The sequence below is a fragment of the Oncorhynchus clarkii genome, chromosome 26, assembly GCF_045791955.1.
Source record: "Oncorhynchus clarkii lewisi isolate Uvic-CL-2024 chromosome 26, UVic_Ocla_1.0, whole genome shotgun sequence".
In the NCBI taxonomy this organism is placed as follows: Eukaryota; Metazoa; Chordata; class Actinopteri; order Salmoniformes; family Salmonidae; genus Oncorhynchus; species Oncorhynchus clarkii.
This window is the reverse complement of record NC_092172.1, coordinates 36,935,850-36,954,696: the sequence shown is the minus strand read 5'-3', so window position 1 is coordinate 36,954,696 and position 18,847 is coordinate 36,935,850. Positions and strand designations below refer to the sequence as shown.

General features: G+C 44.3%; 1 protein-coding gene across 6 annotated transcripts in view; it reads right to left on the bottom strand.

Moving 5' to 3' along the window:
- Positions 1 to 411: 411 nt before the first annotated feature.
- Positions 412 to 18,847, bottom strand: part of LOC139384512 (paired amphipathic helix protein Sin3a-like) — a 320,209-nt gene continuing 301,773 nt past the window's right edge. For 2 of the 6 annotated variants that reach the window (XM_071129339.1, XM_071129340.1), the window contains exons 7-21: positions 17,962 to 18,114; positions 17,461 to 17,637; positions 16,784 to 16,870; positions 16,439 to 16,557; positions 15,326 to 15,536; positions 14,935 to 15,051; positions 14,597 to 14,835; positions 14,276 to 14,459; positions 12,006 to 12,600; positions 10,505 to 10,674; positions 9,060 to 9,233; positions 7,731 to 7,823; positions 7,517 to 7,611; positions 4,600 to 4,804; positions 412 to 3,257 (exon numbers count right to left, since the gene is read on the bottom strand). In XM_071129339.1, the coding sequence (XP_070985440.1) occupies positions 3,024 to 3,257; positions 4,600 to 4,804; positions 7,517 to 7,611; positions 7,731 to 7,823; positions 9,060 to 9,233; positions 10,505 to 10,674; positions 12,006 to 12,600; positions 14,276 to 14,459; positions 14,597 to 14,835; positions 14,935 to 15,051; positions 15,326 to 15,536; positions 16,439 to 16,557; positions 16,784 to 16,870; positions 17,461 to 17,637; positions 17,962 to 18,114 (2,853 nt within the window). In that variant the 3' untranslated portion in view covers positions 412 to 3,023. Of the gene's footprint in view, positions 3,258 to 4,599; positions 4,805 to 6,148; positions 7,612 to 7,730; positions 7,824 to 9,059; positions 9,234 to 10,504; positions 10,675 to 12,005; positions 12,601 to 14,275; positions 14,460 to 14,596; positions 14,836 to 14,934; positions 15,052 to 15,325; positions 15,537 to 16,438; positions 16,558 to 16,783; positions 16,871 to 17,460; positions 17,638 to 17,961; positions 18,115 to 18,847 lie in introns of those variants that run through there. The other 4 variants (XM_071129341.1, XM_071129342.1, XR_011628868.1 and 1 more) reach the window with 3 other exon arrangements.

Here is an 18,847-nt window from a genome sequence, read left to right as displayed (position 1 = left end):
CTAATAAAGGCCATTTAATTAATTATATGAAGAGTGCCTTGGTCCTCCTTTCTTTCTGATGACAAATTTACCCCGTTTACCAAAGAGCACCTTCTGTCTACCAAAATGTACTATTGTGTACCTCAGTAGCGCTTCCCTTCCTCCTCTTTCTACTCATATTGTATTATTTGTCTGGTGTCAAGGAAATGTCTAAAGAAATACATCCGCTTGTATCAAGACAAACGTCAGGTAGGAAAATGATGAACTTCCTTCTAAGTTTAGGTGACCTATAGCTTTAACATGCAACAACAAGGAACCAAAAAGGAGCATCAAAGATTTGCCCAATCAGAACAGATGCAGACTCTGTTTCTCTTGTTCAAGCAACTTGACCGCCACCTAGAGGTTTCAAATAAATTAAACTATGGACAAGGCTTCAGTCTATTCAAATAAGAGTTTAATGCCAAACACCATACTACACAACATCATAGAAGTCAAAGAAGAGGTGACAAAGGGACACAGAAAATGGGCTACAAATGTAGTCTTTGTAGTTTGTATATACAATTCAGCTGCCCGGTAGTCCTCCTGTCCTCCATGTTCAACACAGTAAATAGAAAAATGAAAATCAGTCTAAAGATAGAAACAGTCCAGAGATTGTCTTTAGCTGGTTACAGCACTGACAGAGTCGCCTTGTGGGGCCAAACGTTGATGGGGAAACTGGTCCTATTTGGGCTGTTAAAATGTCCTCCTTCCAGATCAATTGGTGGCAGTTCAACGTCACACACACAACTCTCCCCAAAGTATTCCCTGGTGTAGTGGCTTGGATCTATTCCATGAGATCGTTCCATCGGTAGTGTAGGAGCAAGACTTCAGTCAAGTGGATCTGAGGATCTGGTTGATGTCCATAGCCAAAGTGTTTTTGTTTACATTTGTTCATGTAAATCGGAATGCCCAGGTTCTCATGTGAGATCAGAATTAACATCCAGAATTTACAGGCTATGCTGGACAGAAACAGAGCCAGATGAGAAGGTTCTGGTCAGGCGTGAAGAGGTACCGAGTGGTGTGACATGTGGTTAGACAAAATGAAACTCAAATTCATTCGATGATGAAACACTGGGAAAATGGAAGTATTACCACCAACCCAAAACACTACAGGCGCAACCTTTCTGGGGACAGGACTTCTTACAAGAAAAATAAAAAAAAGAGAAAGGAATCACATGTCAAATGCAGTGTGCTTGTTGCTTGGTTGTTGAGGATTCAATTGTAGCGGTTGAATGGTATACATTCACATATACTCATATGGTTGTCAATGTGGGTCTTATTATGGACATGGACCAGATTTGGCGATCAGAATACAATTTCACAAATCATTGTATATATGTGTCTACACCTGCACCTTCTGAAAGTGTACAACATGACACTATAAAACAGTGCTGTTTATAATTGGGGGGCCATTACCACCGTTCTCTTTTATATTGAGACATTATCAATACCTTGTGAAGAAGGCAGAACCACATCTCATCTGGATTGATTTTAACGGAGCATGATTGTGCTTCAGAAACAGACTCGGGAGTCTTACGTCTCTGAGTCATCTTTAAAGTGACATTTACCAGAAAGTAGAGATGGGGATGCTGCATGTGGCTGATTGGTCCTGTGGAGGAGGTGGCATGACTGATCCCTCTACTGTAGCCCCGGAGGAGGAACCTGTGATCCAAGTGGGAATCTTAACACGCAACAACCTGCCTGTTACCAATGGCAACTATCATCCCGACCACAATAAGACATGGATTTATGGGATCAGCGGTTCCATATTTGATGACTGATCCAGACATTCTGATGGATATATTAATGGAGAATTGGTTTAGGGGGTACAAACCGTTTACATTATGTACAGGGAAAGCGTAAATAGTTTCTAGGCTACATTCATTGTTCAGAAATTCCGAATGGGAACTGGTGCCAATGACTTGAGTGAAAAACCAGATAGACAAATAAGGTCTTGAAACATTTTGTATAAAATGATCCATTTCAAGACAATGAAAACGTTATACTTTGCTAAATGAAGGCTTACATGACATAACAGGAAATAAACAGAACACAAAGGAAAAAGGCTCTAATAAAGTTCCTTTGGTAAAAACAGTTGTTAAAATTTGAGCATTTTCAATATAGGCTATTTCTCTTCAGCAACTTTTGACCCGAGGTCTAAACTAAGTCTGTTAGGGTACACATCAATGCACATCTCTGACAAAAAGGACGACTATCAACAAGCTATTTACAAAATCAGCAGTATGTGGGGTAGTCTGATGTTCCTATACTTGACTGACTGGGGGAAAAGCTGGTATTTTTGCAGAACTCTGCCCACTATCTACACCACGGCTGCCAGAGATGTTTGTGGACACATAGCATACATACCTGTACCACTGAAAAAAAGAAACATTCACAGGCTTTACAATTATACAAAATCCAAAAGCCATCTTGTGGTCTGGATAAAATACAGGTTCATAGTCAATGCCTGTATGCTAATCTTCCTACTCACCGTGGTTGTGAGAGACTTCTGTGGTTCCCCTTAGCAGTGTGGTGCTCCTCAACCACTTCAATGGGTGTATATTGCTTCAAAACAGGGGGGGGGGGGGGGGGAGGCCAAGCATTCTGTATGGCGTGCTCTTTCTGCGTGGCTCTCACCAGTATTCATCAGTCTGAGGATCAGTCCAGCCGAGGATCAATAGCCGTTTCACGACAACGGCTTCCTTTCTTGCACTCATAGAGTATTCGGTCGCAGCATGTCTTCTGCTGTATTCAAAGGTGGCATAAGACAGGCCGGTAGGGGTGGGTGGGGGTTCAGGGGGCTGACGGACAACTGGTTAGTGGCCACATAGGAAATTTGGCTTTTTTTTTGTGCTGCAAAGATAGGGAGGGTCCATTTAAAAAGTCCTTATAAAACAAATAGAAAGTCATCTCCGGCAGTTTCCAGAATCCAGCAATTTGCTGTAAACTGATGTATTAAAATGACGACAAGTAACACACTCCTGTCATCTCGTCACCCGGTTGAGCTAAGGTGACCCCGACGAGCTGCCATGATACGTCACATGGTATCTGTTGATTTTCAGGTAATAGAGGACCTGGGGATCCCGGGTGGTGGTGCACGGCAACAGACCCTCGCGACGCTCTCCCATCAGCCACTTGCGGGTGTCGGTGGCCATGTCGCTGGTGACGTGTTCCTTGGCCCAGGTGTCCACCAAGCCTTGGAAACGGCGGTGCAGGCGAGTGTGGACTCTCTGGTGGGACTGGGGAAGGGAGGGACACCGGGGTTAGCTGTAGTGAAGATCATATCAGCACTCTGACCAACACCATGTTGGTTGAAACGTCAGTAAGCGGCCATTATGTTTCTCTAAATGATTTCAATATATGACATATTCCAATATCTTTACACATTCCAATATCTTTACATATTCCAATATCTTTACATATTCCAATATCTTCAGTGTTTTCCACATATACATTACTTGCCAGCACATTACTTGCCAGCCAAATAGAAATAGTAGCCAGGTCCCCCTGGGTACATGTTTTTGAGGAAGGAGCTGTATTTCGGTGGCCTACGGTACATTCTAATGCCTTGATTATTGAATACTTTATCGAGTTTACTGCCCAAAATGGAAACATTTGTTGTAGAAAGACATGACTTTACAATTTAAAATACTGAACATTGATGAATTCAGTTTATTGTTAGTTGTTTTGGATTTTGCCTTTTAATTGGCTCATGTTGGTTAATGTTGCATAGACTTACTTAAGTCATGTTTTAAAAAATTCTGAGCGGTAGATCTCAGATTGCATCTGGACTCAGAAAGTGACTGGGACTCAGAAAGTGACTGGGACTCAGAAAGTGACTGGGACTCAGAAAGTGACTGGGACTCAGAAACTGACCACTGTTCTAGAGTATTCCCTGCATGTAGCCACGGTTGCACATTTTGTTCATACCCTTTGCTAGTCAGTGAGTTATTAGCCCAGTTATAGATCATTTGTAGTCAGCAATAGGGGAGTGATTGCTTCTTACAAGAGCACAAAATGTGTGCCTTTCTAGACATCTTTTAAAAGTGAGTCAGGTAAAGAGACTGTCTTAAAGGGACAGTGTTGTATTTTGAGACAGGCTTGAATAAGCAAAGTAGCCAATAGGCAGAGGGTAGCATTAGTCTGATTCTCTGTAGTAATGGTATGGGAATATTAATTTAATTTATTTTGTAAAGTGGTTTCTTGCATCAAACAACATTTTCAGTCAAGTGTATTAACAGGTTAATGACAAGCCCACATGTTGTTGTTTTTAAAGTCTCATGGAATGTAGACCTACATTGAACACCACATTGGCTACTACTGTAGGCTGAATGATAGAACAGCTATTTCCATGTTAAAACATTATGGGATCCATTTTAGCCATTGTTTTTGATCAAATAGCCACAGTAGCCTACTTGGCCACTGTTAAAACTTAAAGGGAGTACAGCCAAAGTGTTCACAGTAAACACGCGCTGGAAGTCGCACAGATTTTCCAGAAATGTTCAAATTTGCATTCAGCAGACCTGAAATTTGCTGTGGCCCACATTCTTTTCGGGAACATTGGTTGGTGGTGTTGCCTACCTGGTGAGCCCGGGTCAACGCAGTGCGTCTGTACATGTAGTCCTCTGACTTGAAGACGTACACCATCTTGTACGAGTTGAGTTTGAACATGCACTCCATCTTCAGGTCCTCAGCGCTGTGGGACTTCTCCGACGTCCCCGTAGCTGCCTTCGCCTGCTGCAGCTGCTCCCACCCTCTCTGGCACTTCCGGATCCGCCGGAGGTTCCTGATTGGAAGAGGAGAAAGATTGGCATTAGACCAGAGCCAGTAACACCTTGCTTACCTGTGCCCTCTTCCCACATAGCAATTCAGTTTACAAGGACAGTTTACGCAAATTTCGGTCAAATCATGCGAGTACTTAGACTGCAATGCACTATATCCATACCATTTGTAACATTGGTTGAGCACAGGATGTGTAGCTAAATGACAGGACACATGGTTCCCAAATAACAGACCAACGCTAATGCTATTTAGGAGGTCAAAATACTCAAGTCATTTAGGCCAATGTTTTCCATTTCCGACTCAAAGTTAATTTGAATAGATCAGAAAATGTGTGAAATTTGAGCGGGCCGTCCCTGTAAAGATTTGTCTTGATATACCCATGCATAGCAACTCACCCAATAAGAGTTTAACTGGGACAAAAATGATTAGGGGAAGGGTAGGCTCTATTGCAGTAGCAGCAGTATTCCTGTACAGTGCACTTCCGTTTGACATTCATATGTCGATTCTCTTGTTAGTCTTTAATATCCTTGGCAAACAATATTTTGGTCAATCAAATTGAATCCAGATTTTAAAAAATTATTTTGCAAGCATTAAAAATGCAATTATTATTCACCCCGCTTTAATGAAAGGTTTAAATGTGTACTTACCACACAGGGTGGAGGTGAGCGAGGACTGAAACCACGAAGCATATTTTGTCAATGCCACTTAGGACATTGCAGTTAGAGTAGCCAATTTCCAATAGAAATGGGAGAAAGGACATTTCAGTTGTTTGTTTTTTTTACACATTGCCGCCAAAAGGGTTAACAAGCCAGGATATGGGTTGAAGGATACTTTGATGTGCACATACAGTACTTCCACTGACAACGTACAGAGCAGTTATGACCATGCAGTGAGGATAACATTGAACTGAAAAGACAACCTGCTGGTTGTCACTGCTGTTTGAAGGTACTTTTAGGGGTGGAAAATAAGAGAATCATGCCTATTGACTTTTGTACCAACCTCTCATATTCTTGATATGAGAAACAGACTAAATGTGGGTGAGATCACTGATAAATCATATCCAGTCAAGACAAGTAGCAAATATATGCAATGGGTAAAATAAAACAAAAGGGGGGGGGACTGACGCCAATTTTTTTGTTCCTGTTTTGCATGGGTCCTTCCAGCCCATTGAAATGTATATGATACATTATGGACACCCTTTTTGAAAAATGGCAACAAGCACTGAAAACCAAAGACAGACAGGCTTGATGTGCAACACTCATCTCAGGGCTTTAATAGAGAACCCAACCACCCTTCCCATGCAATGCTCAGAGAGACGTCTGGAAAGAAATACACCAACATTTGAGCATACAATTCAGACCATTTTATTCACAAGCCCCTTCTCTTTTGTACAAGTGTTGCAGATGCCGTGCTTGACCAGGTTTTCATGAGTTATCAGCACTAGTCTTGGTCAACTCGTATAAAAACCTCACCCACAACAAAAAGATTGCAACGGGAGTGCACTGTATCCTTAAATTGTTTTACACATTATAATAGAGTATGCTGAACACCCCAAATCTCAATCCGTACAACATTTACATGTATCTAAACAGTGATTAGAAGAAGTCACATACAGAATGTTTTTCCTATGAATACAATTACAGGAAACACAGGGCAGCTGATAAAAAAGAAAAATGATTTGATCTGAATCCTTTTCTCTGGACCGACAAAAAGGGGTCTTTCGCCTGTCACCAATGCCACAACAACAACAAAAAATGGCCGTCGTGACAATGCAATTAAGGACACTGTACATATAGAATTTCTGCTCAACCAAATGGTTCTCCTCCAACAGAGGAAATGATTGTACAATAGAACACTAATATGCTCCATGGTATAAAAATACTCCCTTCCCTTACATACATACGCAATGTGAAAAGTCAACTCCTGTTCATTGCTTTTTCTTCTTCCTCCTTTCAGTTTATATCAAACCGCTATTGTAGCCTTATTCTCACAATTAAAGAAAATCTAACTAAATATTTGTCTTTTTTTTACCCAATGATTTGATGACTAGTCTGTTGAGTGGGAAAGTTGAAATAAATACTATCCTACTAATATAATATAAAAATTGCAATATTCATAAATAAAAGGGCCCCGTAAAACAAAAAGTGTGAATAAATGGATAAATAATGAGTCTATTTAAAAAGATGGCAGGGTAAAGTGCAATCTTTCGGAGATAAAGGCAGGGGGCAGAAATGGAGGGAAACAAGTTGCTTTTCGAGTAGACAGCCAATTACATTCTCTCTAACAAAAACAGGACAGGCACCGTCAGCATTTCTACTAAACATAGTTTTTTTTTTTAGCACTTAGGCCTACTTTTCTGAGGAAAGCAAACACAAAAATGACCTAGTGCACTTGTAGTTCAACTGGTGTGTGTGTTCATCACTATTGGCAGAGTTTTTCAAAACAAGTGCTTCGTGGATAAGTCTCGGGGCCCCATTTAGTTTGAGGCTACGGGGAGAAAGCCCTGAAAGTTTGGTTTGTGCAAAAAACACTGACCTGGAACTGACCTGCACGTGGAGAGGGAGATGGGCTTGCACTCATTCTCAAAATGAGTCATTTTGTTTTTTTTGTCAGCTGGTTTTGGCTTGTGAAACAGTACCATGGCCTGTCTTAGAGAGCCTTTAGGGGTAGATGCTGTTAGCTGTGCAGACGGGGGAGACACAGCCAGAGGCCTCACCTGGGGAGGAACACAGGCTTTTGGGCCAGGTGCTCGCGCAGCTCTGGCGACGCTGAGTCCGAGTTCAGGTAGCGTCCCACGTAGTCACACCACCGCTGTTTAAAGAACCAGAAGAGAACTACCGTCACAACACAAGAACCTGCCTCATCTGAATCTGTTCTAAATGTCATGTGGAGACTGCCTGCCATACACACTAACAAACACACACACACACCTCTGTCTCAGCGGGTTCGTCTGAGTTCTCCTCCTCCGTGTCAAGCAGCTCCAGGGTCAGGGTCACGCTGCCTTGGCTCTTCGCAAACATCAGCTGGACCACAAACAAACCAGTCAAACAACAAGACAACCAACAAGACAAGACAGCAAATGTCAGAGAGAACGTACCAGGGGGGGCAGAAGAACAAAATGGGGACAGAAGAACAAAATGAAAGCAAGAGAGAACACCAGAGAGCTGGAGAGAGAACACCAGAGAGCTGGAGAGAGAACACCAGAGAGCTGGAGAGAGAACACCAGAGAGCTGGAGAGAGAACACCAGAGAGCTGGAGAGAGAACACCAGAGAGCTGGAGAGAGAACACCAGAGAGCTGGAGAGAGAACACCAGAGAGCTGGAGAGAGAAAACACCAGAGAGCTGGAGAGAGAAAACACCAGAGAGCTGGAGAGAGAAAACACCAGAGAGCTGGAGAGAGAAAACACCAGAGAGCTGGAGAGAGAAAACACCAGAGAGCTGGAGAGAGAACACCAGAGAGCTGGAGAGAGAACACCAGAGAGCTGGAGAGAGAACACCAGAGAGCTGGAGAGAGAACACCAGAGAGCTGGAGAGAGAACACCAGAGAGCTGGAGAGAGAACACCAGAGAGATAGAGAGACAACACCAGAGAGCTAGAGAGAGAACACCAGAGAGCTGGAGAGAGAACACCAGAGAGCTGGAGAGAGAACACCAGAGAGCTGGAGAGAGAACACCAGAGAGCTGGAGAGAGAACACCAGAGAGCTGGAGAGAGAACACCAGAGAGCTGGAGAAAGAACACCAGAGAGCTGGAGAGAGAACACCAGAGAGCTGGAGAGAGAACACCAGAGAGCTGGAGAGAGAACACCAGAGAGCTGGAGAGAGAACACCAGAGAGCTGGAGAGAGAACACCAGAGAGCTGGAGAGAGAACACCAGAGAGCTGGAGAGAGAACACCAGAGAGCTAGAGAGAGAACACCAGAGAGAGAACAACAGAGAGAGAACACCAGAGAGAGAACACCAGAGAGCTGGAGAGAGAACACCAGAGAGCTGGAGAGAGAACACCAGAGAGCTGGAGAGAGAACACCAGAGAGCTGGAGAGAGAACACCAGAGAGCTGGAGAGAGAACACCAGAGAGCTGGAGAGAGAACACCAGAGAGCTGGAGAGAGAACACCAGAGAGCTGGAGAGAGAACACCAGAGAGCTGGAGAGAGAACACCAGAGAGCTGGAGAGAGAACACATGAAAGTTGAAATGCAACTCAAAGTATTTTCCTGAGACACAGTAACATTCCAGGTGGGCCATCCACCCACCCATACTGTACCTTGAAGCAGTTCTCGTCGGACATGAGCTGCTCCGCCTTGCGCTGGTATGCCCCCTCGACGGTCGCTCTGGAGGCCTGGGTGGACAGGGCGCCGCCGGTGGCCTTGTTGGTGCTCTGGCTCAGGTAGAGGTCTGTCACGCGCACGCAGAGCTCATCACTCACAATGTGCTGGAGCTGATGATGGGAACCACAACGCCAGGTGTGAGCACAGTCATTAACCTCTTGAACCTCTGGGGGCAGTATTTCATTTTTGGATGAAAAACATTCCCGTTTTAAACAAGATATTTTGTCACGAAAAGATGCTCGACTATGCATATAATTGACAGCTTTGGAAAGAAAACACTGACGTTAAAAAACTGCAAATATATTGTCTGTGAGTGCCACAGAACTAATGCTACAGGCGAAACCAAGATGACATTTCATACAGGAAGTGAGACAGATTTTGAATAGGCTGTGTTCCAATGTCTCCTTATACGGCTGTGAATGCGCAAGGAATGAGCCTACACTTTCTGTCGTTTCCCCAAGGTGTTTGCAGCATTGTGACGTATTTGTAGGCATATCATTGGAAAATTGACCATAAGAGACTACATTTACCAGGTGTCCGCTCGGTGTCCTCCGTCGAAACTATTGCGTAATCTCCAGGTGCGTGCATTTTTCCATTTTGAACAGAGGAGAAACCAAACTGCTACGACTGATTTATCATCAAATAGATATGTGAAAAACACCTTGAGGATTGATTCTAAACAACGTTTGCCATGTTTCTGTCGATATTATGTATGGAGTTAATTTGGAAAAAAGTTTGCGTTGTAATGACTGAATTTATTTATTTTTTTCTTAGCCAAACGTGATGAACAAAACGGAGCGATTTCTCCTACACAAATAATCTTTTTGTAAAAACTGAACATTTGCTATCTAACAGAGTCTCCTCATTGAAAACATCCGAAGTTCTTCAAAGGTAAATTATTTTATTTGAATGCTTTTCTTGTTTTTGTGAAAATGTTGCCTGCTGAATGCCAGGCTTAATGCTATGCTAGCTATCAATACTCTTACACAAATGCTTGTGTAGCTATGGTTGAAAAGCTTTTTTTGAAAATCTGAGATGACAGTGTTGTTAACAAAAGGCTAAGCTTGTGAGCCAATATATTTATTTCATTTAATTTGCGATTTTCATGAATAGTTAACGTTGCGTTATGGTAATGAGCTTGAGGCTATAATTACGCTCCCGGATACGGGATTGCTCGTCGCAACAGGTTAAGTCGGCCATCAAAGTTATCATTGTTTAGGCCGGGTGGGCCCCCATTTAGCTCTGTTGCTGCCCCCCCCCCACCGCCTGAAAGAGATGGGCCTCAACTGATTTCAGTTGACAATTTTGGCGCCTAGATGTTCCTTAAGGTTGGCTTTTTCTCACCATCTGGAACCTAACGGAGGGAAAAGACTGTACTGACCTGTCTGACAATGCTCTGGATGAGCTTGTCCATGGTGAAGGCAGTGTAGGCGTGGATGGTGAACATCTCCCTGAGGGAGTCCTCGTACTGGGTGGGCTCCATGTTACCGTCCAGGAGGTTCCGCACCATCTCCAGGAAGGCAGAGTAGTAGTCCTCCACTTCAATGTCCACTGGAAAAGGAGAAGGTCAGGATTTAAAGTAATAGTACAGATGTTTTGTATACTTTCAGTAAGTGGTTTTTGAAAGTAGCGTTCACCAGCCAAAAGGGGCCCCAGAAAACTGTTTTAAGTTACATGTGTGTAACAGTTCATTAGTTCTGTGTATCAGTTCATTGTTCTGGTCCCGCCTCCCACTTTTACCTTGCAACCTCATTAGACATCATTCCACCTGCCAATCAACATCAGAGGTGTGTTCAGCAAGATGCAACGTTTTGAAAAGTTCAGATAGATATACTCTATGTGGAACAAACATGCCTTTCTGACATGTAGCCTAGATTAGAATAAGGATACAACAGACTATTGGTGGCATTTCGTTCGGCAACGTTTGGCTACTGAATGTGGCCCAGGCAAGGTTGCTGTATGCTACTTAATGTACATCCCTTGGAGCACAGTGTGATCAGATCATTATGGCAAAATATAGCCTGGTGAAATGAGAGATAGTGTGTACAACAACGTCCACTTCATAGTATGACACTATGGGCTATAAGGATGTTATTTAGGCATTGTTATGTAACTAACGTCTGATCTGATGCACTTCATAGTATGACACTATGGGCTATAAGGATGTTATTTAGGCATTGTTATGTAACTAATGTCTCACCCTCATCTGTTATTAGTAGGAGAACTTCTGACTAACGTCTGATCTGATGCATTGATTTGACCGATGCATTTGATTTATTCTCAGGTATCAAAATAACAGAGCATTTATAGTTAACCTGTGTTGCTTCACAAGTGCCCGTCCACTATGAAACAAACGAGCGCAGCTCACATGCAGGAAATATTTGAAGCATTGAATGTAAGGATTGTGTGGCTTTCTCCGCTTAGGGGGAGGTTGCAGAGGGTATCTTATGGATGAATGAGCCATACATTGGCAAAACGTGTTGAAATCAGAAGGTTTAAAAATACAGACAGTTGTCATGATCCCAGCTAGCCTATTGAGATTAGGTAAACATCTGGAGGGTATATCTCCCCCTGGTTGTGGTGTAAATGATAGGAAAGGTATCTATGTGCAATTGGAACAAAGGTCTGTGTTGGGACCATTGACGTTGTCAAAAAAATGTACTGTACATGTAAAAAAATTATAAAAGTATAAACAATGTGACAGACTTTCAGAGGAAGAGCTTTGCAGATATAAAATTGCATGATGAAGGTAAAGTACATTTTCTACATAGAAAAATGTTAAACTGGGTGCAAAAGAAATGTGTGATCCTTTGATCTAAACCTTAATGGTCAGTGGGTTCATAGCGTGCTGCAGTTTGGTTTTAAAGGTTGTCTGGACTTACTGGGCTCCTTTAGTCTCAGCTGGACGGCAGGATTCTCACTCTTATCCCGTTTGACACCCAGCACCTCCCTCTCCCACTCCCGTTCCCTGCAGTCCTCCTCGATCTGCCTCTCTGCCTGCCCGTAGATGCGCAACAACCGCAAACAGAGGATCTGATGCAGGCGCTGGAAGATGTACCAGTTGTTGTTGACGTAGTAGAGGTTGTAGACGTCGTCTAGGCCACGCAGTTTCTGTGCCCCCGTGTTGCCGAATAGCAGCTTAGACTTAGCGGAGCCACCACTGCCGGCCAATCCGTTGTGCTTCTTTGACCCGTCTTCATCTGGCCCGGTTTCGTCTTCTTCCTCCTCCTCCTCCTCGTCTTCCTCTTCCTCCACATCTGACAGCTCCCCGCGCCGGGCGAACAGCATGTCTGGGATAAAGTGGTGGATGACCTGTTTGATCTTGTACTTGTCCTCCTTCTGGATGCCGACCTGCCTCTTGACGTGGTGGATGATGAGCGCGGCGGCGTCCTCCAGGATCTGGCTGTCCTGGTAGGTCAGGGTCATGTGGGGCCCGCCAGGCACGGGGGCCGTGTCCTCGGAAGCCTGTTCCTGTCGCTAAATGGAGGCAAAAAAAACACAGGTTAGAGTAGCTTTATATATACACTGCTCAAAAAAATAAAGGGAACACTTAAACAACACAATGTAATTCCAAGTCAATCACACTTGGGTGAAATCAAACTGTCCACTTAGGAAGCAACACTGATTGACAATAACTTTCACATGCTGTTGTGCAAATGGAATAGACAACAGGTGGAAATTATAGGCAATTAGCAAGACACCCCCAATAAAGGAGTGGATCTGCAGGTAGGGACCACAGACCACTTCTCAGTTCCTATGCTTCCTGGCTGATGTTTTGGTCACTTTTGAATGCTGGCAGTGCTTTCACTCTAGTGGTAGCATGAGACGGAGTCTACAACCCACACAAGTGGCTCAGGTAGTGCAGCTCATCCAGGATGACACATCAATGCGAGTTGTGGCAAGAAGGTTTGCTGTGTCTGTCAGCGTAGTGTCCAGAGCATGGAGGCGCTACCAGGAGACAGGCCAGTACATCAGGAGACGTGGAGGAGGCCGTAGGAGGTCAACAACCCAGCAGCAGGACCGCTACCTCCGCCTTTGTGCAAGGAGGAGCACTGCCAGAGCCCTGCAAAATGACCTCTAGCAGGCCACAAATGTGCATGTGTCTGCTCAAACGGTCAGAAACAGACTCCATGAGGGCCCGACGTCCACAGGAGGGGGTTGTGCTTACAGCCCAACACCGTGCAGGATGTTTGGCATTTGCCAGAGAACACCAAGATTGGCAAATTCTCCACTGGCGCCCTGTGCTCTTCACAGATGAAAGCAGATTCACACTGAACACATGTGACAGACGTGACAGTCTGGAGACGCCGTGGAGAACGTTCTGCTGCCTGCAACATCCTCCAGCATGACCGGTTTGGCGGTGGGTCAGTCATGGTGTGGGGTGGCATTTCTTTGGGGGGCCGCACAGCCCTCCATGTGCTCGCCAGAGGTAGCCTGACTGCCATTAGGTATCGAGATGAGATCCTCAGACCCCTTGTGAGACCATATGCTGGTGCGGTTGGCCCTGGGTTCCTCCTAATGCAAGACAATGCTAGACCTCATGTGGCTGGAGTGTGTCAGCAGGTCCTGCAAGAGGAAGACCTGAATCCAATTGAGCACATCTGGGGCATCATGTCTCGCTCCATCCACCAACGCCACGTTGCACCACAGACTGTCCAGGAGTTGGCGGATGCTTTAGTCCAGGTCTGGGAGGAGATCCCTCAGGAGACCATCCGCCACCTCATCAGGAGCATGCCCAGGCGTTGTAGGGAGGTCATACAGGCACTCCATTCTTCTTCTTTCATCTTTAACCTGGATCTTTAACACACTACTGAGCCTCATTTATACTTGTTTTAAGGACATTACATCAAAGTTGGATCAGCCTGTAGTGTGGTTTTCCACTAATTTTGAGTGTGACTCCAAATCCAGACCTCCATGGGTTGATAAATTTGATTTCCATGGATAAGTTTTGTGTGATTTTGTTGTCAGCACATTCAACTATGTAAAGAAAAAAGTATTTAATAAGAATATTTCATTCATTCAGATCTAGGATGTGTTATTTTAGTGTTCCCTTTATTTTTTTGAGCAGTGTATAAAAAAAATGCTTTAATCAATACTTGGAGACATTAACACATAGATCAGATCAAATAAGTGGTATATCACTGCCTCTTACCTCATCGTATATGGTCTCAATCTCATTGAGCAAGGTCTTTGAGCGGAACACCTTGGTGTCATTCTGCTTGAAGTTGATGCCTTGGTGGTCGAGGGACTTGAGGTAATACTTCTCATTCTGCTCCCTCCAGATCTTGTTGAATCCTCTCTGGGCTTCCCTCCATTCTTCTTCTTTCATCTTTAACCTGGAACGAGGTCAATCAGAACACATACCGTGGTTAACATGGGACAGCAACATGTTCTCTGGAAGCTGTTGCTTAGGCCGCTTTACATTACTCTAATTTACATTTATTGTCCATCACACAACCGCTTCATATCACACCTCTTGAGTACTATAGGGACGGACACAGCCGGGTTCCTCTTGAGCCCGTCGATGATGTCGGCGGCCTTGTCGCCGTATATCCTCTGGATGGCCTTGCGGTGGATGACCTCGGAGCAGCCGCCCATGGTGTTGTCCAGCCGAAACTTGACCTGTTCCTCGGCCGTCATGCGCGACAGCCTCCTCTGTACGGCCTCCAGAGCTCTTATGGTGGCCAGGTTGGTCTCCAGCACCACGTCCAGCTGCAGGGAGAAGAACAGTATGGAAAATGTCAGTACATCAGAATACTTTGGTTTGTACTATTAGAATATAACTACCATGAGAGGGGGGGAAAGTCTCACCTCGAAGCGCTCGTCCTCACATCTGTAAATATGCTCCTCATACTGGGTCTTCTTGGAGCTGACAAAGGTGGAATCCTCTGACCACGAAGGGAACGACACCCACGTGTCATTCAGGACCTGAAATGGACCATACTGTTAAACCTCTGCTCTAATTGAGTCACTTGCCAAGATGAACAACATCTCAGTACTAACCAATTAAACCCCTGTGATCGACTTCACTGGCAGGATGACACATGCAAAAAAAAGTGACTAAAATAGTATTTTCTTTGCTCTTAATTTTCCAATACACAAACATGTATTTGACTAATTCCTCAGGTTTTTATTGATCCTCTGATTCAATTTGGTTGACTTTGAAGGGTAACATTTGACTGTCAATAACTGCTACGCTCACCTCTTTACACAGTGGGGTCCTCCCTGTACACTTGGGCTGTGTGTAGCTCTTGGGTAGCGCCCTGTAGCTGGAGCCCAACCTCTTACAGGAAGCGTAGTCAATCTCCATGGCCATGCCCTCTGTGGTCCTCTCCTTGGGAAAGCTCTCGATGTGGCTGGACTCTCTGTAGCCCAGGAAGTTTTTGAACCAGGAGAACAGCTCTGGGAATTTTCTGCAGATCACATTCCAGAATGGGTGTTAGATGGGCGGAAAAATATCAGGATGAATAACAAAGCTTGTATTTTCACATGCCGTTAACGAACAGGGCCATCTATTTTTTATGTAATATTTTAATTGTACCTTTATTTAACTAGGCAAGTCAGTTAAAAACAAATTCTTATTTACAATGACAGCCTACCTGGGAACAGTGGGTTAACTGCCTTGTTCAGGGGCATATTCAACGACATATTTTTACCTTATCAGCTCTGGGATTCGATCCAGCAACCTTTCGGTTACTGGCCCAACGCTCAAACCACTAGGCTGCCTGCCTCTAACCACTAGGCTGCCTGCCTCTAACCACTAGGCTACCTGCCTCTAACCACTAGGCTACCTGCCTCTAACCACTAGGCTACCTGCCTCTAACCACTAGGCTACCTGCCTCTAACCACTAGGCTACCTGCCTCTAACCACTAGGCTACCTGCCTCTAACCACTAGGCTACCTGCCTCTAACCACTAGGCTACCTGCCTCTAACCACTAGGCTACCTGCCTCTAACCACTAGGCTACCTGCCTTCCCCGAGCTGACAATGTATAGGAGGCCAATAATAGGAATAGAGAAGTATGCCTATAGCTTTTAAGATCATGGACATTCATTTTGCCTAAGAACAAACATATTAGCAACACCTTTTTGACATGCTCAGAGTGTCAGAGTTTTATACTACCGACTCAGCCTGATCTTGAGAGGCTGGTGGCCCTGTTAACTCTACTTGTCTGCTGTAGCACGACTGAATTGTCTACACTCCTCACAGCAGAGAAGGTAGTTGCAACAGCTATGCAGCGCGTCCTGTAGTCAGGCTGATAAATTGTGTTTTTTAAATGGTTGTTTGGCGCAGGTGATAGTTGCTTAAAGCTTACCCCAGGAACGGCAGCACTAGCTGCACAAGCTCTGCACGAGAAATCACTTCCTGGTTGAAGATGAGCAGACACCGCAGGAAGTTGTCATAGGCCTCAGAGCTCCGGAGGGCTTTCCTCACCTATGATAAGAAAGCAGCTCTGTAAATACACACTTAAACACACACTGAATTACTTTACAATTGGGTTAGGGGGACAGCGTCTCATCACAACCAGGCAATTCATTAATTCAAAACATGTTCAGTTGGAACAGAATAAATCATTTTTATAGGTGTCATTCGTATAGATCACATTTTATGTTATTGTATAACATTCACATTAGGTTTAAAACAAAAATTGCAGAAGGACCTTTTCAAAGAAGAGAGATTCTGTGCCGATGCTGTGTTTGCTGGCCTCAGCCATGGCATGGTCTTTCCCCAACATCTTGGGTTTCTTCTGCAAGGGTGGGAAAGAGAAGAACTGAGCGTAAATAAGGACTACGTTACCACTGACATGGTAGACCAATTAACTGATACAGGGAGAGAGGCTTCAGCGGTATATTACAGTTCTACAGTAAATAAGAGAAGCTAAAAAAATAAGGTAAAAATCCCACATTTAAAGAGTTGACAGATCTATGGGACGCTCTAGTCAAAAGTATACCATTCTAAGCTGTCTGAACAGTATTACAACTGTTACTACTGCTAACTAGTTTCTTAATAGCCGCATGTCTGACAACTATGGTTGCAAAGCTACCGGTAATCTATCGGCATCTTCAGTCATTTTGGTAATTAACAGGTAATCTATGGTACATATACATATATATATATATATATATATAGTATTCATTTGTTATATCTGTGTCCATATTGTCCATTAGCTTCTAGTGGATAGGCCATAGGGTTCAAGAGAAAATAACCTAATTATTGAAAAAAGTCAAACGATTAAATTATTCTCAATTATTTACTCTTTCACAACTGCTACCGGTTTGGCACCAAAACGTTTACATACAAAGGCTTGACACTGTCAACGAGAGGGCGCTAGTTTACCTTGACGGGAGGCGTGGCGCCCGCTCCAGAATGCCTCCGGATTGGACAGCCGTTCTGGTTGAGCCGCTGCTTGTTGTTCATCAAGGGCCTCTTGACCGTGGTGCCGTGGTCGTTGCGCACCGACTCCGCCCGGTCGGCCGTGGTCTTGCTCAGCAGCTGGAGAAAAGGGGGACAACTCTGGATCAGAGATAAACGTGAGAGTTTAAAATAGGCAACATCTGTGTAGATCTGCACAGAACATACAACTTTTACATCAAACTGAAAGGCATTATCAGTGCATCTTGATCATGCACCCTGTCTGAGTCACATGATGTAGTAAATAAAACAGGTGGTATTAGTCATATGAAAATAACAATATGATATGACAGTGGCCAAGTTTGTAATTCAATGTCCTCACATAGTTTAAACTCAACTTCTATCATTCTGAAATAACATCTCAGGTGAAGGAAGCATTATCTCTTGCAATATAGCACTATTTTAGCGTGGACGTGAAACACTCACCACTGAACTGTTGGCGTCCGGTAAGAACTGTCCGAACTCCGAGAGCAGGTCCTCCTGGTTCTTGAAGAGCCGTGCCACCTGAGCGTACACCTCCTGCTCTGTTAATGCCGGGGTGTAGTTCCCCCCCGCCTCCTTCGCGTTTCGCTGCTCCTTCTGCAAAAGCAGCAATCAGACCACTGGTTACAGACTACACCAAGAACTTCAGACCACTGGTTACAGACTACACCAAGAACTTCAGACCACTGGTTACAGACTACACCAAGAACTTCAGACTACTGGTTACAGACTACACCAAGAACTTCAATCAGACCACTGGTTACAGACTACACCAAGAACTTCAGACCACTGGTTACAGACTACACCAAGAACTTCAGACCACTGGTTACAGACTACACCAAGAACTTCAGACTACTGGTTACAGACTACACCAAGAACTTCAATCAGACCACTGGTTACAGACTACACCAAGAACTTCAATCAGACCACTGGTTACAGACTACACCAAGACCTTCAATCAGACCACTGGTTACAGACTACACCAAGAACTTCAGACCACTGGTTACAGACTACACCAAGAACTTCAGACCACTGGTTACAGACTACACCAAGAACTTCAGACCACTGGTTACAGACTACACCAAGAACTTCAATCAGACCACTGGCTACAAACTACACCAAGAACTTCAATCAGACCACTGGCTACAGACTACACCAAGAACTTCAATCAGACCACTGGCTACAGACTACACCAAGAACTTCAATCAGACCACTGGTTACAGACTACACCAAGAACTTCAAATCAGACCACTGGTTACAGACTACACCAATAACTTCAAATCAGACCACTGGTTACAGACTACACCAAGAACTTCAATCAGACCACTGG